A 24,956-nucleotide genomic window follows, 5' to 3' on the forward strand; every position below is an offset into this window, starting at 1 on the left:
TTAAATGTGAGCTCACAGCAACTTTGACAGCCTGGAAAGACCTGCAAAAGCTCAGGTTGGACAAATTCTCAGCATGGAGAGGGGCAATAGGTATAAAGTCTCACTCTTAGCTATATATTAGTAATGTAGTAGCAACCGAAAACTGCTGGGAGAAAGTGAGTGTGTTTCCTTCAAGAGATTGCCTCTCATAGGTCAACCATGCTCACCTTTAGTCTACTTTGGACATAGAAGGATCCAAAATAAAATGTAAATTAGATATGACCCAGTCATATAAAGCAAACATTCAAAATCCTTACAGTGGGAAGAGAAACTACACTGCTAGCCACCTACCTTATCATTGTTCCTTACCTTTTACTTCCTCTTCCCTACTGGTCATAGATTTCCATCTACTTTTCCAGAGCAAAATTTTGCATGTTTATTTTACTCTACACAAAATGCTGTGTCCCTAACACCCCTCATGACTCGCTTCTTTGGGTATTAAATCAAACGTTCTGAGTGAAGCCTTCTCTGGCCATCATCCAGGTTAGGATTGCAATGTTTGGCTGAGGTCATAGTTCAGTTATAAAGTACTAAATGCCTAGCACAAACAAGGCTCTGTGTTCAGTACTGAACATTGAAAGGGGAAAAATTAAAATAGAATTGCAAACATTTACATTTACTATAGCCCTTTCTCCTTCACCTTCCTGGCATTTTGCACCATCTATCAGTACATATATTTAAGTATCTTACAAGTGTTTCTACTTTTCTCATTACTAGAAGGTAGAAGGTATATTACATTAAAAAAGGGAGGGGGGACATGGTGCTGCTAGGTGTGGGTAGAGAAGGCCCACTGTAGCTATGAGGGAGAGCATAGTAGGATGCATAGTAGGGTAGGGGGGAGGGGATGCCAGCCAGGATGGCCTGTAATAGGTAGTTGCTCAGAACCTGGCTACCAGCATCTGCTCTGATATGTTAAATAGGCATCTCAGTTAGCCATTTGTCTAGGGTTTGAGATCTACCATTACATATACACAATACACGTTTATTGAATGAATGGAAAAAGTATAAAAAATTATATCCTAGTATAATTGAAAAAAATCAGAGTCATTGAGATTATAGCATAATGAAGGCATATGTTACTAGTTCCTCCAAAATATAGTCCAAACCATTGCAAAAGTCAAATTATGAATTAATAAATGGAAATATATTTAGGAGGAATAAGAAGAAGTTTCTTTGAGGAAGTGACATAGTGATAATGGAAAGATAGATTGAAATGAGCCAAGTAAGAAATATGAAGTCATATGAGGAAAGGAAGACCGCATCTGATTGTATAACATAAAGGAATAGTGGCAGAGAAAATATCATGTAAGGAAACCTTCGGCCCATTGTACGGTAAGAAAAGGCAGTGGACCTGAGTATTCCTGAGTGAGATAGACACATATGGTATGTGGGGACGGGGAGAGGAGTCAGAGAATGAACCACAAGACTCGGGAAAGATAGCAGATAGTGTAGTCTGTTTGCCAGGCTCTTCCTTTTATTTCCTTTTCTAACAGGGTTAGGGATCAAACCCAAGGCCTTTTACATACTAGCACTCTACCAACATGCTACATCACTAGCTCTTTCAATCTTCTTCTTAAACAGATCCCATTGCATGCTTGATAGTATAGCTCATACTGTCAAGGTCCTGGGATCAAAAACATGCACACAAAATCGTCATATCTTGCCAATAATCAGATAAAATCATATCAAGAACCTCAGTGTGCAAAGGTGTTGGAAGATATTTGATCATATTGTGAACCCCAAGATTGTGTTACTTCCTAAAAAAAAAAAAATCTGTTTCTAGTTGTGGTATGGCTCTACCCATGACACATACCTTTAATCCCAAACAATGAAGGTAAAGTTAGTTTGTAGAAGAAAGCACCCATGTTTGAAAGTAAGGTTTAATTGAGAGGTAGACAAAATGATGATTCAGAGAAAGATTTGACAGAATATAATATGCCCAGCTCTCACCAGAAGAGGGGGGCAAGGGAAAAGAGGCTACATAAGAGAACAGCACAGAGACAAAAGGACAGAAGGCAGTTTTATCTTCTCATTCAAACAAGGCAAGCACTCTACCAACAGAACTTTATTCATAGTCTCTAAAGTAATGATGCCTAACCATTGAAAACCAAGTAAGATTGCCAGACAAATTTAAGATACTGAGATAAACCTAAGTATTGAATAAGAACTAGAATTTGGGGGGTGGGTAGTGAAGAGAGTGCCCTTGTCACTCCAGTTCCAACTCCAGAAATTCCTGCCCTGCTTCAAAACAAAGAAAAGAGTGTGTCTTTTGGATTTGCCAAAGTTTAGTGCAATATTTACAGGCATATTTCTCAATCATCAATGAAGTGAACATGATGTATGTAATAGCAAAAGCAATGTCTCATGTCTCTACACCTGGGAAGCTTGCTCCAAACACCTGTTCTATCCCTTTTCTCACGGGCATGAGCGATTCTGGGGAATTCAAACTCGTACTGAAGCACATCTTCCTCATTTATAACTTGCAGTTCCTATCTACACCTAACGATGAATAGCATAACGGTTAAAGGACATGAAGGGTCCCAGCACCACATAACACCTTTAGTAAATGGGTATTTAAGTAATTTAAGACAACACATGTAAGTTAAACTAAAATCTGATTTCTCTCTCTCTCTCTCTCTCTCTCTCTCTCTCTCTCTCTCTCTCTCTCTGATATAACCTGTCTTATTTTTTATGTGTCCCTACCCAGGAAAGCACTGGGGTATCTATCTGAATTCTTAAGATGCAGAGTCTAGCAGTCTTACCCAGTAGTTCAGACTAGACTGGAATTCACTGAGTAGTTCAGGCTATCTTTAAAATCAATACAACAGCGCTGGGATTACAACAATCAACTTTTTTTTTTTCTTTTTTGAGACAGGGTGTCCGGGATTCCATGCTAGCACCCAGCACATTATATAGCTCAGGATGACCTTGAACTCCTCATTTATGTGACCACCTCTCCTACGCTGGCATTCATTATAGGCTACCACTCCAATCGAATGCAGTGCTGAGAACTGAGTCCAAGATTTCATGCAAGCTAGAGAAGCACTCCGAGCTCTGGCTATGGTAGGACTTCTTTTTCTGGTATTTCCTGACTAAGTCTCATGGGGCTTTGCTTTCTTTCTCTTAGTTCCCACCACCTCCAGGCTCTGGACCTGTTTTTCCACCCTCCTCCTTTTGTAAGATAATGTAATTCATTCAAGTACTTATTTTCAAAAAGGACCATAAGTGCCAGGATTCACTTTACTGCTGAAGACTTTAGGATGTTATAGAAAAACAACAAAACAACAACAACAACCACTGCTTTTTAAGAAAGCTCTCACAAAAGCTACAATGTACAGTCGCTGACAGCCAGAGGAGGGCTCTCTTCCCTCGCCTGAGCCTGTTGTGCGCATGCGTGATGGTTCCCTTCCACCCATTTCTCCCACCCGGAGTTATTTCCGGTCTTTGGAAACCGAGGCCCGGAAGCTGCGGGTCGGTGTGAAGGAGGTGGTGCTAGCCGACCTCTGGAACCCCGTTCCGGAGCGGACTTTCGCCCCGCCCCGTTCTGTCAGGTCCTCCAGCGCGTCCTCAGTCACGCTGGGAAGCTGTCAGTCATGGCGCTGTCCTCGAGACTGTGGCGTCTTCTCCCTCCGCTCCGCGTCTGTCAGCAGACGAGGACCTGGGGCCGCCGTGGGCGCTGTGGCGCCTGGGGAGTCCGCGCTTGCGAGGTAACCCGCTGTCCTGGTCCTGCTCGCTCCATCAGCAGGGCGTCGGGGGCGCCCCCATCGCCAGGTCTGGAGGTGCGGCACCCCGGCCCGAGGGTCGTGGGGCTTCCCCTTTGCAAACCTCCGCTGAGACAGCTGGCCTCATGACTGAGGGGTGCGTCCTCTCTGCCCTTCCTGTACGAATATAGAACGGGAAGGTGAAAGAACTTTGACCGTTGAGAAAGTCGGCTTTCAGAAAAGCCAGCGACCGTCTCCGGACTCAGGTTATTACCTCAGGCAGCTCTGCCGGGTGGCTCAATGCTGTAGTCCCAGCTACTGGAGAGTCCAGGGAAGGAGGATCGATCGCAAATTCAAGGTTGGCTTGAGATGTGTCCAGCCAGTTCAGGGCTAGTCTGGGCCATTTAGTAAGTGCTTGTCCCAAAATAAACAGGAGGGAAAAAAAAGTAAGTTCTGTGTTAATAAGCCTTTGCCTCGCACCTGGGGGCAAAAATATTTGTGATGTGACTTTGAAATTGTCAATAAATGAGAGAATTTATTTTTACAGTAACTATCCTTCAATTTCTTGTTTTTTATACACGTTAAAGCTGTTCGGAATTTTTTTTTAATTATCTCAGTTCTGATGTTTTTATTAGACAGGCTATGACTGTATTCTTGAAAAGGGATGACATCGGTCCCTAAGATATATTTCTCATAACTATTTTGTTAATTTTAAACCCTAAAGTACGGCCTTTAAATGCCTATTTTAAACAAACAATTACTATCCATGGTGTGTGTAGGTCAGGAATCTAGATACGGCTTACCTGGGTGTCTAACTTAAGATCTCTTGTGAGGTTTAGTCAGGCTTTAACTGTTAAGGCCTCCTTTAATATCTCAGGGTTTTGTTTTGTGGACGTGCTTGTTTACTTGTTTTGCCAGGACTCCCCTAAGTTGCAATGCTTGGCTTGAGTTTAATATACAGCCCAAGTAGTTTTCTTGCTTTAAGCCTTCTGAGTCCTAGTACTCCAGGTGTGAAAGTTAAACCAACAACCTAACTTCCTTTCTCCTTTTTTAAAATTTCAATTGTTGTGTATTATGTGTTTCACCTGGATGCATGTATGTATTGCACCAAATGCATGCCTAGTACCCAGTTACCTACCATATCAGTGCTGGTCCTCTGGAAGAAGAGCTAGTGCTCTTAAGCAATGAGCCACTTCTCCAGCTTCTCGAGTTTTGTGTTTGTAGGTTTTGGTTTGTTTGGTTTTTGTTTTGAAAGTTCATTTCTGAGGATAAAAGGAGGAAGTTCTGCTTCCACACACTGGCTCATGTGGCACTAGACAGGTAGTTTCTCCACATTGCTACTGTTGCTAAGTTTTCTCAAAATGGGCAGGGGGTGGAAGAGAAGAGTTGAGAGAGTGTGGCCTTTGTGGACATCTAAGCACTTACTCTTGGAAAGGAAGGAGGTCAGTAAATCTGCAGTACTTGTAAGGGAATGGAGCACAAAGGGCATAAATTGCCTTCTGACAGATTCAGAAAAGTTTATAGCCCAAGTTGCTTGATGCTCTGACCCACAGTGGAAGGGGACACCCAATGTCAGTCTCTGACCTTTACATCTCACCTACTTACACCACACAATCTTAAGTACAGAATTTAACAACCTCATAAACTATTGTGTTTCTGATTTTAGTGTAAAGATTATAGGAAATCAAATAAGGCATTCAAATAGGGAAGTCATTTGAGCAGATTTTCACTGAAAAAATAACAGTGTATGGTGAGAATGGACATGCAAGAGATCTTGGTGTAGGCTAGGTGAGAAATATGGCTTGCACTTTGGTGAAATGGAAGAGGTTAAGAAGGCTTAAGTAGAAAGATTTAAGTTCCTAGCTAGAGCAGCCTAGAGCAATTTAAGGGGTAAAGGAGAAATGTGCTCTATTTTGGACTGGATTCAGAGGGCCAAGTTGACATTTGGATAAGTAGCTCAGGAAGTGTGCAGTTACCTTTTGAGATCCAGGCTAAAGAAAGGAATTTGGGAACTTTTAGCACAATGTTTAGTTTCATTTTTGAGACAGGGTCTCTTTGTAGCTCTGGTTTGCCTGGAACTCACTATGTAGACTAGGCTAGCCTTGAACTTACAGAAATTCACCTGTCTCTGACTCCTGAGTGCTGATGTTAAAGACAAATGCCACCACATCTGGTTCATACATGTTTGTATTTTAAAGCCATGGTAGAATATTGAAAGTATTTAATATTACTCCAAGAAGATGCCTTTGCATCCATCACAGAGAAATTCTAATCTTTAAAAGGAAGATACTTTGGCAAAAATTAGAAAAGAGGAAGAATAGTGATATTCCTTTCAATCTAATGATTTTTTTTGTAATTTCTGGATCTAAAATTGGTAAAATTAATGTTGAGGAAAAATATGTCGGAGCACATACTTCTTTTACATAGGAAATATTTGTAGGAATTGTTATTATATTTCACTTTCTGTGAATGCACGTTAGGGTGCACATGTGGAGGTAGGTCAGAGAATACCTTGGGAATCTGTTTCTCCTTTCACTATGTGGCTCCCAATGATTGAACTCAGGTTATAAGGCCTTGGTGGCAGCTTCCTTGTATCCACTGAGTCATATGCTCCCTTTGAGGTTTGCTTGTCTGTTTTAAAGAACTCATTATAGAGGCCCATTGGACATGCAAACTTTATATGCCCCAGTACAGGGGAACGCCAGGGCCAAAAAAATGGGAATGGGTGTGTAGGGAAGTAGCGGGGAGGGTATGGGGGACTTTTGGAATAGCATTGGAAATGTAATTGAGGAAAATATGTAATAAAAATATTAAAAAAAAGAACTCATTATAAAAAGCACTGCATTCTACTGAAGAGGTACAAGGTGAAGTGGTATCTTCTAGCTGTTGGAAACATTCTTAAAGTTAAGAGCATTTTGAAGGTGTTCTGGGTCTTTGATTTTTAAGTATAGAAATATCATTTTCATCTAGTTTCCCAGAGATGAATAACAGGTTGCTTCATATTAATCAAACTGATAAGAAATCAGGAGATGAGCTGTTAGCTTATGACATTACAACGAGAAATATAATCATTCAATGGCTATGCATCCCCCATTTAAGCAACCTGTGTATTACTTAACCACAAAAAGTTGGACATTCTAAATGTGCTATTTTCTCTAATTACAGTACTATATACGTCCTTTTTACTGTGTCATTACCTGTTGAGTAATAGGCTACTAAGACTTAATGTTAAACATCTTGATCTTTCCCTTCTGTTTTTTTTTCTAGGCACCAAAATCATACCTATGATCCTGCCATACCTTCTCCCTAGTCCAACATTTCTCCTCCTCCTCCTCCTTTTTTCTCTTTCTCTTTCCCTTTTCCTGCCCTCTCCCCTCCCCCTTCCCTTCCCTCCCCTCCTCCTCGTTCGTTCTTTCTTTCTTTCTTTCTTTCTTTCTTTCTTTCTTTCTTTCTTTCTTTCTTTCTTTCTTTCTTTCTTTCTTCTTCTTCTTCTTCTTCTTCTTCTTCTTCTTCTTCTTCTTCTTCTTCTTCTTCCTCTCTCTCTCTCTCTTTCTCTCTCTCTCTCCTTTTTTGTTGACAAGATTTTGTGTCCAAGATATGTAGCCAAGGGTGACCTCAAACTCCTGCTCTTCTTATGCTTACCTCCCTGGCTGGTACTGTGATTACAGAGGCAACACCATTACAACCAGTCAATGTGATGCTAGGGATGCAACCCAGAGCTTCTTACATGCTTGGCAAGACTCTTTAAACTGGTCTACAACACTAACCTGTTTTTAGAAAGTAAGAATGCATTCAGAAAATAAAATGCTATTTTGCTGTTGATTTGCTTTTAATTCATTAGTACTAATGTCTTGAATATTTGGTTTTACCAGAATATTCAACGAATTGGAATGTGTTGAAGTTTCCATTTTCTGGTCTAAGACTATATCAGAAGTTTAGATGTGGATTAAATATGGATTGAGAGAAATTCTAGATGCATCAGTGGCTTTTTGCTTGTTTTTAAAAACTGAACAAAGAATCTGGGCAGATAGTTCTGTAGCACTTGGTGCTCTTTTAGAGGACCCAGTTTCCATTTCCAGCACCTACATGGTGGCTTAGCCTTTGGTAACTCCAGTTCCAGGGGGTCTGACTCCCTCTTCTATCCTCTGCAGGCACCAGGCATTCACATGGTACATATACAAACATTCAGGCAAAGAGCTCATGAACATAAATACAATAGATGAATCTAAAAATAAAAACAAAACAAAAAAGGGAACAATTAGAAGAAGACATCTCCCATTTACCATCATAGGGACAGCTGAGAAGAGATGAAATTCATAATAGACTTCATGTAGAGATAGATGTTGAGGGATTCTCAGGTTTAGAAGAGACATCCAGGCTAGAGACAGAATGAGTCAAATCTGGCATCTAAGACTGTGAGAAGAAATAAGGTCACAAACACACACACACACACACACACACACACACAAGAGGTCTGGGATTAAGCTCTAGACACAAACAACAAACAGGCAAGAAGACATTAGATATGAATGAACAGAAGGGACAATCATGAGACAGGAAGAAAACCATGAGAATATTTAAAAAACAAACTGAAATGTTTTAACCATAATGAAACCCAGTGCTGGGAAGTCACTACAAAGAAGGAAGTTCTGGGTTGATGAGTATGCTTGTAATCTTGATTGTGGTGATGAAATGATTTTCCCCAGTTTATACCTTGAATATCATCCTGGTCCTCCTGCTTCTACCTCCTGAGTGATAGGCATGTGCTACCACACCCATCTCAAATATTGTTATTCATTATCTATTTAAAAACTGTGGGGGCACTGAGAGCTGTATATTATTTTCATGTGTAGTAATTATTGGAGTTTTCAACTTGTCTATAATTAATATTCATTAAGTGTTAGTTTAAAGTATCACTGAATTAATTGAATAATTTGTTAATAATATTATCCCATGCAATTTAAAATACCTATGTCTCTGTAAAAAGATTTTCATAAAAACGTAAGTCATTTTTGCCATATTTATTCACTCATTCATTCATTCATCCTTCTTGAGGTTCTGAGTCTTCACCCAAGTTTCTTTTGCGTGATGTTCCACCACTGAGTTACATTTCTAGTCTACAACTGACCATCAGACAAAGTACTACTTCCATTAGGAAGATATACTGAATGCAAGATTTGAAATAGTTTCAGTAAAGAATTGGTAAACTATTTCTTTTAGCTTCTAGCATTCAATAATAACTTGTTTGGAGGTGAGAAAAAATGGATATGTTTTGAATGGGGTAGAAATTTCTTGAGTTTCTTAATTTTAATATATTGTTTTGTATAGGTGATAGGAAATACAAGACCTTTCAAGAGAGGCCTTTTATTCTCAGCCTTGTCTTATTTGGGTTTTGAAACCTATCAAGTCATTTCTCAGGCTGCTGTGGTTCATGCCACAGCCAAAGGTAAGCATAAGCTAGAGATCTTGATTTATTTTGTGGGTGAGTGAGTGTATACCTCTGTAGGCATATGCAGAGGCCAGGGATGAATTTCATAGCCTTTTCTTTGGCCCCCCGGCTCTGAGTTGTTGTTGTTATTATTAGTTTATGTATATGGGTGTTAGATTTAACTGCTGAGCCATCTCCCCACCCCTCCAGCTTCTTTTCTGAGATAAAGTCATTGAACCCGGAGCTCTGCTTTCCAGTGCTAGGATTAGAGATGTAATCTGTAATTACACAATCAGCTTTTTATATGGCTGCTGGGGATCTAAACTCAGGTCCTCATGCTTATACAATAAGCTCTTTCCTTCCTGAACCAGCCTCCTAGTGTTGGTATTTTGTCATTAGCTTATTTGTATGCATAATGAAATTAATAATGTTATCTGTTCTTTGTCAGTATACACACACACACACACACACACGGTAGTGGACAGCTTTCAGGAATTCTCTCCTTTTACTGTGTGGAGCCATGAAATAGAACTTACCTTGTCAGTCTTGGCAGGGAATTCCTTTATCCACTTACCTCATCAGCCCTCATTTTAGGACTCTTAAATTAAGAATTTTTATGTTTCATTTTGAAAAATTTGAAAGTGCTTTGCATGTGTAGAAAGAAACAAGATAGCAAAAGGCAGTGAATACCCTACAAACTGTAGAGGTGAAGATGACAGAAGTTTGTCACCCTCTGCTTTAGATGACAAAATGATCCTTTACTTCACTAGTTCCAAGGTGTTACACACTCCTGTTATAATAAAGCAGCTATCCTCTAGTTGAGAACTTGGAGAGGGACGATTTTATTTACAGATAGAATACAGCTTTATATTAATCATCAGAAAAGTGATTGAAAATTGGTGAAATGCCATTATCTTCCTTCTCTGATACAAAAGAGACTAAACACTTTAAGACTTACCCATCAAAAAATGTCTCCTTAATTCAGTTGCTATAGTAAGTGGCATGCTTTTAGTATATAAGGAAAGTACTACTTCAATTTATGGAGTGATATTTTCATAACCCTAAAAGAGAATATGATTGAGGAAGAAGAATAGTTAATACTGAACTGATGTTCTTTTAGAGTTCAGATATAAGAACCTGAGGTTGTTATTAACTAGTTGGCAGGGCCAGGCATGAGAGTACATTTAGATCTCTGTGAGTAATAGGCCAGCCTGGTCTACATAACAAGTTCCAGGACAACCAGAGGTACATCGAGAGATCCAACAACAAAGAAACTGAAAAAAATTTTAAAAAGCTAGTTATTTCATCTATATGGGACTATCTTGTCTTTAAGAAAATGGATAATTTAAGTCCGATGTGTTGCACACACCTTTAAACCTAGTACTCAGGAGACAGAGACAGATGGATCTTTGTAACTTAAAGGCCAACCTGGTCTACCTACTGATTCTACTGTGTACCACGATTACATAGTGAGATTCTGTCTAGGGTGAAAAATATCTGTATATATTTGTTACATTAAAAGCATACTTTTGGGAGCTAGATCTTCTTGAGGCTTTATGCATGTGTGGTAGTAGTGGTGAAGGTATATGGGAGAATATGCCATTACTATCTTCTGAGGGGCAAGCAGGAGCTAGATGTGGGTAGTCCTACATATATCTTCTTAGGATTACAGCTGCTTCATTCATTCATTCATTCATTCTCCTCCCCCAACCCATGTTTTTATATATATATATAATATATATATACACATATATGTATTAATATATATATATATTATATATATATATATATGTAGTAAAAGGCTATTTCAGCTTTTTGGGTTTTGTTTCATTGTCCATATTTTGGAGACTCTGTTTTTTGTTTGTTTGTTTGTTTGTTTGTTTGTTTTGTTTGTTTGTTTTGAGACAGGGTCTCACTGTTTAGTCCTGGCTGTCCTAAAACCCTGTATGTAGAAGAGCCTGACCATGCATGCCAAGCTAACTCAGCTTAAACCCCTGCCCCGAAACCCAACAACAGTAAATCACTAGGGCATGATGGTGCCCACCTGTAGTCCCAGCACACAGGTAGAGGCAGATAAATCTCTTTCAGTTCCAGGTTAGCCAATTCACTAGTTAAGACCCTGTCTCAAAAATATAAAATTTAAAAATGGATTAAATAATAAGGCATATACAAGGACATAGAAATTTGGGGCAAAACAATGATAGTACATAGCCTATCCTAATGATGAATAGGAACTAACGAAATACATTGTTTACAAGCTCCTGCTTAAAAATAGTGCATACTTGTACATAAAGTTGGTACATGCCTGCTCTTCCAGCATCTTTGTAATTGACATAACATTCTGAACCTCATAGGACTGATTTCTTTTTCCTTTTTTTGGTTCAAGACCAACTTGGGCTTCTTAAGAAGCCACCTAAAAATAAACCCAAGAGGAACAAAAAGGTAATGTGTAGTTGATAATAACGAAAGCCAATGTGTTTTTCTAATTATCAGCACAAGGCCATGACAGAAGGTTATTTGGTCTTGACCCTGAGTTCAATCCCCACTTCTACTAATACAATTACTATCATTCATTCATATTTTCCAGTACTAATGTAACAATAAAAAGGTGGCCAAGGAAATTCAGTATGTTTGAAAGCATTTCTAAATAATTCACAAAGAAGGATAAAACATGGAATAACAATAAGCTAAATGGAAATTAGAACATTTGTAGTGGTAACTGTGTTTCTTATCATGGAACACTGAAGGAATAAAACATCCAACATAACAAGAGACTATCAGAAACCTCAAGTAAAGGGAAGGGAATAATAAAAAGAAGCAGAAATTAATGGCCTGGAAAATTAGGATGATTGTTTTTAAAGACTTCATAAAATATGGACTACTCAAGTAGTGAACATGGGATAAACTCCTCAGGTAGGAGTAGTACAATGGAAGTAGTAGTGCGATGAGTCATGAGTAAGAGCTATTATATGTGAAATACAAGCAAGCTCAGACTGTATGAGAGAAAAATACTTAATGGCTGACTTAAAGACAAAACAGTAATCCCTACACTTGAGAGACTGGGGTGGGAGAATCTACTGTTTGAGGCCGACCCGGTCTACACAGAGAGACTTTGTGACAAAATAAAAGAGCTGAGTGACATTGCACTTGCCTAGTACCTGCAAGGCCTGGGGTTGATCCCAGTGCTGACAGAACAAACAAAAACAGCAAAGACAAAAAACCAGAAAACAAGAAAATGAGCATCCAGAAACTATGGCCAGAGTTCAGCGGTATATTCCTTGGGACAGTGATTAACTTCCAACATGGTTTCTGTTTTCTTATTTTGAGGTGGAATTTTACTAGATAGTTCTGGCTCGGCTGGAATTCATTATGTAGAGCAGTTCCAACTGCCTCTACCTCCTAAGTTGTGATTAAAGGCAGTGTGCCCACCCAAATACATTATAAAGGTGGAAAAATTAAGAATGATTCTTTTAGCCAGTGTTTATTGCTGTGAAGAGGCTCTAACCCCATATAACTATAAAGGAAAGTATTAATTAGGGATGGCTTACAGTTTCGGGGATATAGCCCATTCTCATCATAGTGGGAAGCATGGCAGCGTACAGGCAGGCACCGTAGCTAGATCAATCCACAAGCAGCAAGAAGGGAGAGACTCTGGGACTTGGCTTGTGCTTTTGAACCTTCAAAGCCCTGGGCCGGCCAGTGATATTTCCTCCAACAAGGCCACACTCCCTAATCCCTTTAAACAGTGCCAGTCCCTGTTGACTAAGCATTCAAATATGGGGACCATTCTTAGTCAGATCACCATAGATAACTAAAGAAAGAACAGATTTAGAATATATTCCAAGCCAGTAGAGAGGAAAGAAAATTGAAATGCATTCATCACACCACTGGGCAGGAAATAACAAAGGAAAAAAAGCAGTGACTCTGGTCTCCAAGGTGGCTTGCCTTAGACCCCTGCCCACTGCCCAGGATGCCTGCCTTTGTGTGGTGCTTTTTCATAATGAGCTAGCTGTGTGGCCTTCACGGAGTGTTTCTGTCCTGTGGCATACTGGCAAAAGTGGGACTAGTATGTCATTTCATGACTACCAGGGCTGGTTTTCTGGGCCTTGTAATATCAATTTCTTTTTTCTTTCTTATCAAGGTACTTGTTTTTTTTTTTTTTTTTTTTTTTTTTTTTTTTTTTTTTTTTTTTTTTTTAATAGCACTCAACAACTGTGCTAAATTCCTAAGACTAAATTTTTAAGTGGTAATTTCTGAGCTTACCACAAGATGGTAGCAAATACCCAGTCTATGGCAAGAACCAAATAAACACTAGAGCTTCAAAAACATTATGTTTTTTAAAAAATGGACATGTTTAACCTCTGTGGGATAGATTAATATATTCACAAACTCTCCTGCAGATGGAAGCTCACTCATAAACTACTTAGAAGATGAATTAGTCACTAGTGAGCAACCTAAATATTCTTCATGTATCACTTCCTTTCTTTCTCTACTTTTGAAACATTCCTCTTCAAGGATGAACAAGTCTACAGATGTTCAATATCACTTAAGTGCTATTTTTAATAATATTGTTTTCTGTACTACTGAGACACAAAGAAGTACTGGTGATGTGTTTATAAAAAGATAAAGAGATAGGTGTGGTGAGGTATGGGGGAAGGGGATGTTTCAGTGGGCCCATGCCGAGGCATCCCTTCCCCCTGAGAGAATCAGCCACATGAGAGTATAGTATAGAATGGAGTTTATTCAGGGCATGGGGAGGGGAGTTAAGAGGGTAGTAGAGGCAGAGAAAGGCAGAGAGAAGGAGAGAGTAGAGAAGTAGAGGCGGGCCATGACCACGTGGAGAGAGGGGGAAGGGAAAAGCCCAAGAGGGCAAGAGAGAAGCAAGAGAGCAAGAGAGGGAGGAGGGGGCAAGCAGCCTCTTTTATATTGGCTGTTGCCAGGTAACTGTGGGGTAGAGTTTAGACAGATAAGAACTGGTGTGAAAGATTTGCCTTGGCTCTGGATCATCATATTACACTCATCCTTGACTCTCAGTATACATATTTTTTTATGTATTAAATGCTATACAAAGAAAACACAGGAGAATGGAAATTTTGATTGCCTGAGAAAAACGTAAGGGATATTTTAATTTTGTCCTGATGACTCTGATGTAACTGCAGTCCATTTCACAAGAATAATTAGAAAGCCAAAGAGTTCTAGTACATACATGTACTCACATAATTGGCATTTCTTTCTTTGAAAATTTTTGCAGAACTCTCCTGAATTGGTGTGTATTCATTTTAGGTCAAATTTAAGATTTCATTTTATAGTTTTGTTTCTTAATCATCTCAGGATATCTATATTGTCATAATTTAAGTTAAAAGTAATTTACTCTAGAAGTTTAGTTTGTTTTATAGAATGTGATTTCTGTGTCGGTAGCATAGCTTATTCTTAAACATTTTCATGATAGTTTAGAATATTAAATAAGACAACAACCAATTTTCAGACCACTCCCTGGAGTGGTCTGCATGCTCCTACCAGAGTACCTATGTGAGCCTGTCGTATTATAACTACATTTTTCTTACTTATCACACAGTTTCCTTTTCAGAATTCCTCTTTAGAATCAGAAGAGATTACACATATTTTAAAGACTGTAGAATATAATGTATTATACTACAATATATAATAAAGAAATTGGAGTCAAATAGTACTGGTGGTGGTGGTGATGGTGGTGGTGCTGCTGCTGCTGCTGCTGGTGGTATTTCTGAACATTTACCCAAGCAGGATAGGATAGGGTGTCTGGCACTCGACAGCTGAAATGTAGGTGTTTGTGAGCCGTCATCTAGATACACTGGGAACCAACTCTAGCCGTAACCACAGAACCATCTCTCGAGCCTATATCATCATTTCATACAGTGCATGGCACTCAGTAAATTAGCAGCAGCAGTAGCAAAGAGATCATACAGGCTTCTGAGCTACAAATACCCCATAAGAAATCACCTTTTTCATTTTTTAGTGTCTTGTTCTCTGAGTTGTATCCCCTATGGATTCAGTAGATCACTTACTATAATCACTTCATGCTTACCACTGTAGTACTTTTATCTAGATGGTTCAGAATTTTTTATTTAAAGGTAGTTTATCTGTCTGGTTTTTTAAACATATATAATAGTGATACTTCTTTTCATTTCATGATTTTGGAAGTTGAAGAAATACTTGAGCAAGCAGACTACCTCTATGAAAGTGGAGAAACAGAAAAGCTTTATCAGTTGCTTATACAGTACAAGGAAAGGTAAGTAGTGGATGATTGGCCTGGGTTTCAAAAATAGATTGTTAAAAGTAAAATGGTTCATTGGTATTAAAACTTTCACATAACATTTGTTCTTCTTCAAAGTAGTATATCTTTTCTTTTCTTTCTTTTTTTTTTTTTTTTTTTTTTTTTTTTTTTGAGACAGGGTTTCCCTGTGTAGCCCTGGCTGTCCTGGACCTCACTCTGTAGACCAGGCTGGCCTCAGAAATCTGCCTGCCTCTGCCTCCCAAGTACTGGGATTAAAGGTGTGAGCTACCAAGCCCGGCCAAAGTAGTATATCTTAAAATTCAGTTTATAGTAAATCATCATTTAAAGTAAATGACTAAAAAGTGCTATTTAAATCTCATTGATATTTAAAGATTGCTCTTTATTGGAATGTTGAAATATTTTTTTTCTATTTTGCTTTGGTTCATAAAAGTATTACTAAATATATACATTTTCTCATCACTTACATTTCTTGGTTTTTAAAACAGTAAGTCCTGATTGGTATAAGATTTAAATGAATTTACTGGAATTTAGGCTGGTTCTATGGTTCTGAATGGCAGCTGAGTTTATAAAGAGTTTTCAAAGAAACACAAATACTTGTGTTTTCTGCTTTTAATTCTAGACTGCATGGTTTGTATAGAATGCCAGTGTGTACTCTTTAAAGGAGAGGCAGGGAAAAGGACATTTCCAGGGATTTACTTCATCCTCCTAATCTGGCTATATTGAGTTGCTTTTCATCTATTTTTACTAATAGTTTCAAAAGCTCTCCCTCCCCCATTCTCACCAACTTTAGTTGGTCGCTATCTGTAGAGTCGTCTTTCTGTCTTCAGGAGTCAGCTGTTTCAGCATTTTACCTTGCTTCTTTAAGAAGTAAGCTGTGAGGTATAATTATTTTGTGTAACTGAATAATAAACATACTATTGATACCTTCAGCTTCAACATTGTAAAGTGAATGCTATTTTTCGTTAACAAAGCAAAGTATAAATTAGGCTTAAATACACACATTTAATTAAAAAGCAGTTCAGGGTTAAAACTTTTTATCAACTGTGATTTTTAATTTGTTAGCCATTTTTGTTTTATATGATTGCATTTGCATAACAGTTCTTCAAGGAGTCTACTGTCCTTGCTTGATATATGTCATACAGCATCATGGCACTGAAACTCAGAAGTAGTTCCAGATGGCGTCATTCCACTCATTCAATCATGTATAGATAAGTAACTATCACACACGGTTGTTTGGCAAATGTATTTGGGGCAAAGGATTTGGCAGTGTCATTTCTATAGAGTACGATCCTGTCCATAAAGCTAGTGAGTGTATTTTATGGTACTCTCTGAACCAGGTAGAAATTGTATGAAATAGTGTTAATAAATTAAGTCTCGTATTACATTTTGAGCTTGAGGGCAAGTGTTTAGAGAACGGAAATACAGAAATATTTTCTAAGGAAGCTGGTGTTTTAGGTATTATATATTGATAAGTTAATATTTGCAAATAATTTGGAAAATTTCAACAGATTTCTAGCAAATAAGAGCTTTTATAAAAGAAAATATTGATAATGTCTCTTATATGATTGCTATAGCCTAGTTAACCTAAAGAACTGTCATTAGTGGTATGACCTTCAACAGTTTTTCAGGGTACAGTAAGATGGTTTTCTATCTTGTTTAAACTTAGTGAGGATGGAGAGCTACTATGGCGGCTGGCACGAGCATCCCGTGACATAGCACAGCTTAGTAAGACTTCAGAAGAAGAAAAGAAAGTCTTGGTGTATGAAGCTCTAGATTATGCAAAAAGAGCACTAGAGAAAAAGGAGTCAAGCTCTGCTGCTCATAAGGTAAGTCAGTCAGTAGCGGTGTCATCTGATACAGGCAAATGTATTTGGGGTAAAGGATTTGGCAGTGTCATTTCTATAGAGTACGATCCTGTCCAGCTCACCCATTACCAGCAAGTTATAGAAGGAGAAGAAAGTCCTGTATTGTAAAGGAGGAGAGTCAGAATGGTTACAATTTTGAGTTTTATCAAATAGGCTAAACCATTTAGTATGTTTGTAAATGCTCATAAGTGCCTGTTTTAAACAAGTGGTAGAAGTTACCAATGTTTATTTGTAGTAGTACACCAAGCATTTGACATAGTATATTAAATGCTGAGCATATTGGTATAAGCCTGTAATGTTGGCCCTGGGGAACTAAAGACAGAATGGAGACTCTGTCTGAACCATTCCCTGTTGGCATTATATTTCACTGATCCGTATAGCAATTTGAGGAGTATGGCTATCTTGAGCATATTAAGTATTCTAGCCTAGTTTCTATTTATTTAGATCCTGAATGGTTTTCAGCAGTATTTTATATATTCAGAGTATATTCGTGAACTTAACTTGGTTAAATTTATTCTCAAATATTTTTAATTCTTTTAATTGTCTACTTGAAATATTTTTGAGATTATTTATTGCTAGGGTATGGGAATCAAGTACTCAACTGCTGAGCCTTCTCTGTATCTCAGTCTGCACTAAAAAAAAAAAAGGATATTTATTTAAATCATTTTATTCCAAGAATGTTGCATATATCAGTGAATTCTATTAAATTGGCATATGTTAATCATACAAAACAGGGTTCACTTTGAAATTTTCATAGGTGCATATGAGATCACACTCACTATCCTTTCTTATCGCCACCTATTTTATTTCTTCCCATATCTCTGTCTCCCTTTTACTTCCTCCTGAGGGATTGTGTAAAGACAGTTTCAGCATATCATGTAATTTGGCCATATTCATCTCTTACACACTTCCTCCATTTACTCTCCCATTTCCTTTTGCTAGATACTTTCCTTCCTCCAGTTTGTCTGCTTTCATGTCATATACTTGGTTTTATGTATCTGTGTAAAATCTAGGCTTTACAAATAAGAAATAGAAACAGATAAGTGTTTACCTGATTCTGGCTTATTTTGCTTAGTAGGATTGAAGGAAGGTAAAATATTGTAAATTGTGAGTTGTTTAAGAGCCCACTGCCCAGGCCTGGGACTGGGAACAAAGTGAACAGTCTCCAGGCCTGCCAGGGCAGGGCTGTTGTTAAGGCATTCCTAAGAACATCTTGACTGTGAAGATGAAAAGAATTCAAGGACGCAGGCAAGGCTATCTTGTCTGAGTCCCCACCATTTGGCTATTGCCCCTTGGCGCCAGGTAAAAGTCATACATCAACTGGTTGCTATGTGAACAAAGATAAGCCCCCAGCCCACAGGAACAAAGTCCTGTTGCTCTGTAATCCTTCTGTTAATGTTTGAATAAGCCAATAGTGTGTCGCTATGCTGAATTCCACACCCCTAAGCCCCTTACCCCATAAAAACTCCTAGCTTTCGAGCCTCGTGGCCGATATCCGTTATCTCCTGTGTGGGATGCATGTCGGTCCGGAGCTCCGTAATTAAACGTCCTCATGTAATTACAGCAAGAGATGGTCCTTCGTGATTTTTTGGGTGCACGCCGAATCGGGAATGGGGTGGGGGTTTCCCCACTAGGTCTAACAGGATATGTCCATTTCCTAGCAAAGGACATAATCTAGTTCTTTATAGCTTCTTAAAACTCCTTTATGTGTATATGACACATTTTCTTCAGAAACTAACTCATTATTTATGTTAGCATACAAAGTTATACATTTCATTGTGACCATATTTTCAGTGTTTACTCGTCAGTTGATAGACACCTAGGTTAATTCCATAACATGGTGATGTGGGCCAGTGCTGCAGGAAACATCTCTGTGACAGGCTCACTAAAATTTCTTTGGTTATGTACCTAAAAACTGGGTCATATATTAGTGCTTTTTCATGTGTGTGTGTGTGTGTGTGTATGTGTGTGTGCGCTGTCAGTCTGCAGGCATGCATGTACCTTGTCTTCAGCTTTTCATATTTTGTTGTCTTGAGTGATATCATTGGATTTTCTTATAGTCTTCCTTTTGAATTCTCTGGCCTGTCATTTTACTCATTTTCACTGGGATCCATTACTGGAATTGGTAATTTTTGGAAGGGTCAAGTTGCCTTGGCTTTTCATATTTCTTTTGTTTCTTATGGGCACGTGGTATTAGCTTACTGACTTAAAAATGTATTTATTTTTATCCATTGTATTCTTTCAGTTAAAGTGTTTGTGATTTTCCAGTGTGACTAGGTTGGAGTAAGGTTTTATTCCTCAAATAATCAATAGTTCAGTAATGTAACCTCAGTTCATGTGCTCAGTGCCCTGGGCAAAATCTCTCAGAATCACTCCACGATGGTCAGAACCTTTAGAAAATATAGTAATAGTCTAAATCTAAGCCAACTTCCACTTCAACTCCAGCAACTTTGGGATATTAAAAGAACAAGTACATCACCATATATATTAATGCATTTATTGCCAGGGGTATGTCTGGAAGAAAATAAAATGAGTAAGCCTAGTAATCTGTAGAAGAGAGAATGAGAAACAGTATAAGAGGAAATCTGTCCAGAAGAGGGCTCAAGGACAACAAAAGAGATAAGGTGGTGTCAGGTTCCAAAGAAACCTGGGACAAATGGCTGACTGTGGTGCCTAATAGCATACCAAAGAGCATGCTGGAGACCTCCAGGCTCTCTCAGCCGCGAAAGTACCTGGTACTGAGTGGATGCTGGCTGGCATCTGGTTCCTCTCTGTTCTTCCATCCTAAACCACTCCAGCTCATGGGCTTCCCACCCTGAGCTTTTCATTCCTATATAACCCTCCTATTTCAGCCCCCCATCTTCCTGTCTAACTCTCTTGCTTCCTCCACCCCATCTTCTCATGACCTAGTTCAGTCTTCTGCCCATGTTCAATGTACTAATTTCAATCCCAGATCTAGACTTTTCTAGAAACCTTTGGCTGTACTCCCCCTCATATCTATGCTAAACAAAACAAAAACAAAACAAAACAAAAACCCTTTCGCTCATCCATACCTTAGAGCAGTCATGTCCTCACTTTAGAATAGCACGAATAGTGGAATGGATGGAGACTTGCTCCTGTACAACCTAAAACAGTCCCTGTGCCAAACAGTGTGAGGCAGGGAGATCTCCCACTCCAGGATAGCTGTCCTTTGGGAAAGACTGTCTCCCGAGTAAGAGGGAGAAGAGAAGAGTGAGAAGACAAATGAAAATCTTCTAATCAGATAGTAAACAGTATCTGTGTCTATATAGTCACTCTCACGAATACAGTTGCAGACTGAGTATGTGTGTTCAGGGACAAAGTGTCTCTGGTCTCTTGTAACTATACAGGCACATACTGTCTCTGTGTAGTGTGTAATTCACATGTGCAATAGCTCTTCAGTCACCTGCTTTATCATAGATATAGGATGTCTAGTATAGTTTCTGGCATATGCACCGGTGGAGTTTCCTCTGTGGCAGTGGTTCTCAACCTTCCTAATGCTGTGACCCTTTAATACAGTTCCTCATGTTGTGGTGACCGTGACCCCAACATAAAATTATTCCATTGCTGCTTCATAAGGTAATGTAAATGTCTGATACTAGACCCTCAAAGGGGTCGGGATCCACAGGTTGAGAACTGCTGCTATGCAGTTACTTGTCTGAATGTATGCACATTGTCTTAGTGCTGCCATCATTTTTCTTAGTATAGATGCAGATATTTTTTTAAATATTTTTTGTGGGTACAAGCTAGCGGGTAGGTTCTACTGAGATGGCTTTTCAGACTGCTCTTTCTTGCTCTGCCCCACCCCCACCCCCCCTGCTCTGCTCTGCCCTGCTCTAGACAGCCTTTTCTTGCTATTCTAAAAACTCTCTGGTTGGGACAAGTCTCTCTGCTAGTAAAAATTCTAAAAACTATCTAGATAGCTCATGGGTTTTCTGACCAAAGTCAGAAAAGCAGCTATTAAAAACTCTTGGATCTTCTGACCAAGTCAGAAACCCTGATAGAAAAATTCTAAAAGTAAGTTTGGGGTTTTTCCAATAAAAATCAGAAAGCCAGAAAAATTCTGAAAGAGCAGTGTCAGCTCTCTCAGTAACCCTTAGGATTTCTGACCGTATCCTGTTAGGGAACATTCTTGTGCTGTGTTTGCTCACCAGAGATCTCCAGACAGCTCAGCTTCCATTAGAGAAAAGTTCTAAAGAAGAAATGATACTGTTTTCTGTTAGCTCATCCCTGCAGACCCAAGGCCCAGTTTTTATTTACATATCAATTCAGTTATTTATTTTTTATTAATTATTTATTTACATTCCAAATGTTACCCCTCTTCCTGGTCCCCCCCTCCACAAGTTCTTCACCCCATCCTCCCACCTTTGCTACTGAGAGATGCTCCCCCACCCACTTACCTATTCCCACCTCACCCAGCTAGCATCCCCCTTCCCAGGGGTATCAAGTTTCTACAGGATCTACAGGATTAAGTGCATCCTTTCCTACTGAGGCCAGACAAAGCAGTCCTCTGCTCCATATGTAGTGGGGGCCAGAGACCAGCCCATGTATGTTCTTTAGCAGATCTTGTTTCTATACTGTTTAGCTTTTTCTTCTCTGACTTCTTGGGATGGAGCATAACTTTTGTAGTATACTCTTTCTCTATTGGTCTTTGTATTGTATGCATCACAACTAGCAAGTAAAGTCTGGTGGTTAGGCAGTGGTAGATAGCTAGAGGTGAGTTTTAATCTCTACATATGGACAATACTGTTGCAATGTTGCAACAGCATGCCTTAGTTCCTTGTACCTTTAAGCACTTACCACTGCTTGTCTTTTCTTCCAGATACCTAGTTAGTCTCACTTCCAGTGTATAGCTCAGACCAGGTTTCCACTGTGCAGAAGGATACTAAATGAGGGGATAGTGAGTATAATAAAGGAATTAAACACATACATATAATCTAATACTAAAAAAAGACATTAACAGAAGAACTCAGAAACAAAGTGACATGAAACAAACATAAAAATACAAACAACATTATAAAAACAGCAAAGTAGAATAATAAGTTCTCTTCCAATTATTAGGTAGAAATTGATAGAGTTCATTAAAACATGAATCAATATATGTTACATAACACTGAGATTTCAAGTAGTGTCCTTTAAAGAAGTCATGATTGCCAAGGCTCAGAATCCTTCCATGATGTTTACCCTAGGTTCTCAGAGAGACTGGTGTAGGGAGGGCATTATGCATCTAGAGTCAACTATTAGTCAACTCACAAGGGGGCTATCATATTTTTAAATCATTAGATATGTTCAGGTGGATTGAGTATTTTTTTATGTGATAAGTCTAATTGGTTTTTAATATTCAAATCTGTTTTCCTGCTGGTTTCTATTTAATATTTTTATCCTTTCTTGAAAGTGGGGTATTGAAATAGCTGAATGGTCCATTTTCTGCTTTCATTGTCTTATTATCAGTTTTGGATATTTTAGGCTCTGTTATGTGTATTTTTTTCTATAGTTGTTACATCTACTTGACTGTATTTTTCATCTGTACTTTTTTTGGCCTTATAGTTCATTTTGTCTCATCATTGTAACTACTCCGTCTCGTAATAAATACATAAATGAATTTTTTTAAGCTGGGAAGATGGCGCCGAGGTTAAGAGCACTTGTCAGTCTTGTAGAGGACCCAAGCTCTGTTCCCAGCACATGGTAGCTAACAGCCACCTCTAATTCCAGTTCCAGGGAATATGATGCCCTGTTCTTCCCTCTATATGGCACACATACATACATGTAAACAAAACACCCATACATATGAAATAAATACCCTTTTAAAAAAAGAAGTTTTGTGGTTTTGGTATATTTTATGCAACAGCTCTGATAGATGGGAGAAGACCTTTAAAATCCTGTGTAACCCTTCTAATGGACTGAATCTATACAACTGGATAACAATGGAGACTAAATAATAATAGTCTATAGAGGAGTGTGTATATGTGTACATTTCAAAATGTGCCTTTTTTTTTCAGTAAACATGACAGAACACAAAAAGCTTTTGTGAAAAGTAGATTTAAGTAAATCTATATATTTTTATTGAGTATATTATTAGTATTGTATGTATATTGTATTAGTATCTTAAACAAATAGCTCACAGAGAAGGGAGAAATATTCATAATAAGAAACTGTTGTAGGTACAGAATTCAAAGGCAGGTCCTTCTGATACTCAAGAAAAACTAGCCAATTGTTCTGAGGCTTCATAGATATTTTTTTTTTACTGAAGACATTTTTTCCCCAATGCTACCCTAAATTTGGTGGGTCTCCAAAGCATCTGATTTAATGAAGTTTAGATATTTTATATTTAGTTTTTGGTAAAGAAACTCAGATTGTCTCAGTTTGGTCTATTATCCAACTGGTTATGAAGGTGATCCCAGAGTTGACAGTAGTGGCTGTTTGTATTACAGCAATATAGATGTTGAAAAGGGATATGAAAAGGTAAATGAGCCATTCAGTCGCAAACCTATCTAAACTGATACTCAGATGTGATTTCTCAATTATATTGGCAATTGCCTTAGTTGGTACCACTTTCTGCCTTGTATTATATAGGTCATTATAATGTGTTCCACCCTCTTGTTCCTAATGGCTGTCTGCTTTTATTTATATCTTTTGTTCTTAATTCATTATTATGCTCAGTAACATTTTGCCAAATGAGAATAACAATTGAAGAGTACATATATAATTTTTCTTTGTATTAGATGAAATATTAAAAGTATTCCCTTTTTTCTTCTTTCTTTTAGTGGTATGCAATCTGCATTAGTGATGTTGGAGATTATGAAGGCATCAAGGTTAAGATTGCAAATGCCTATGTTATCAAGGAGCATTTTGAGGTACTGATTTAAGTTCATGAATTTAGAAATTCAGCATTTTTCTGAGTTTGTGTGTTTTACTTACCAATCATTATATATGGAACACATTACTGCATGTTTGTAGGCCAACTTCTTGGAAAGCAGAGGCATGAGATTGTTTGAGCCTAGGAGTTAGGGACCCATTGGAGGAAACAGAACAAGACCTATCTCATTAAAAAAAAATCACAAGCCGGGCGTGGTGGCACATGCCTTTAATCCCAGCACTCAGGAGGCAGAGACAGGCAGATTTCTGAGTTCTCGAGGCCAGCATGGTCTACAGAGTGAGTTCCAGAACAGCCAGGGTTACAGAGAAACCCTGTCTCAAATAAAACCAAAAAAAAAAATCACAAACCAAAGTCCGGTGGGATAGAGCAATAATACTTCATTATTTCTTCTAATTTTCTTGGTCAATTTAATGTGTTAATGCTTCTGCCTTGACCTCGCTAAGGCCTCTTATATGCTTTTCTCAGCTAGGACTGGGAGGTTCAAGATGGCTTCTCATCTCTTTCCTCCACTTGACTTATGTTATTGTTTAGTGGGCTAACCAGAGCTTCTCTACAATATAGGAATTCGCCTTCAAGAATGAGTGTTTCCAAAGAAAAGTTCCAGTGTGCAAACTTTTCAAACCATTTGTGAAACCAACTGATAACATCCTATTGAATTTAAAAAATGCTACATATAGTGGCACATGCCTTTAATCTCAGTACTTGAAAGCAAAGATGGGCAAATATTGTGAGTTCAAGGCCAGCCTGGTCTACA

The 24,956-nt window shown here is 38.5% G+C and overlaps 2 protein-coding genes and 1 non-coding gene across 3 annotated transcripts in view; 1 reads left to right on the top strand and 2 right to left on the bottom strand.

Moving 5' to 3' along the window:
* Cpne3 (copine 3) overlaps positions 1–446 on the bottom strand; it is a 45,989-nt gene extending 45,543 nt beyond the window's left edge. Inside the window, exon 1 of the mRNA XM_029476120.1 lies at positions 349–446. Within this exon, the coding sequence (XP_029331980.1) occupies positions 349–376 (28 nt within the window). The 5' untranslated portion in view covers positions 377–446. The remainder of the gene's footprint in view (positions 1–348) is intronic.
* A 3,040-nt stretch (positions 447–3,486) lies between these two features.
* Positions 3,487–24,956, top strand: part of Rmdn1 (regulator of microtubule dynamics 1) — a 31,958-nt gene continuing 10,488 nt past the window's right edge. Inside the window, exons 1-5 of the mRNA XM_021160477.2 lie at positions 3,487–3,746; positions 9,069–9,186; positions 15,349–15,436; positions 17,109–17,268; positions 24,090–24,179. Of these exons, the coding sequence (XP_021016136.1) occupies positions 3,633–3,746; positions 9,069–9,186; positions 15,349–15,436; positions 17,109–17,268; positions 24,090–24,179 (570 nt within the window). The 5' untranslated portion in view covers positions 3,487–3,632. The remainder of the gene's footprint in view (positions 3,747–9,068; positions 9,187–15,348; positions 15,437–17,108; positions 17,269–24,089; positions 24,180–24,956) is intronic.
* On the bottom strand, positions 21,350–21,408 carry LOC115030950. The gene has a single exon (XR_003836546.1). It is a non-coding gene; the product is annotated as a U7 small nuclear RNA (small nuclear RNA).

This window comes from Mus caroli, chromosome 4 (assembly GCF_900094665.2).
Source record: "Mus caroli chromosome 4, CAROLI_EIJ_v1.1, whole genome shotgun sequence".
Taxonomy (NCBI): Eukaryota; Metazoa; Chordata; class Mammalia; order Rodentia; family Muridae; genus Mus; species Mus caroli.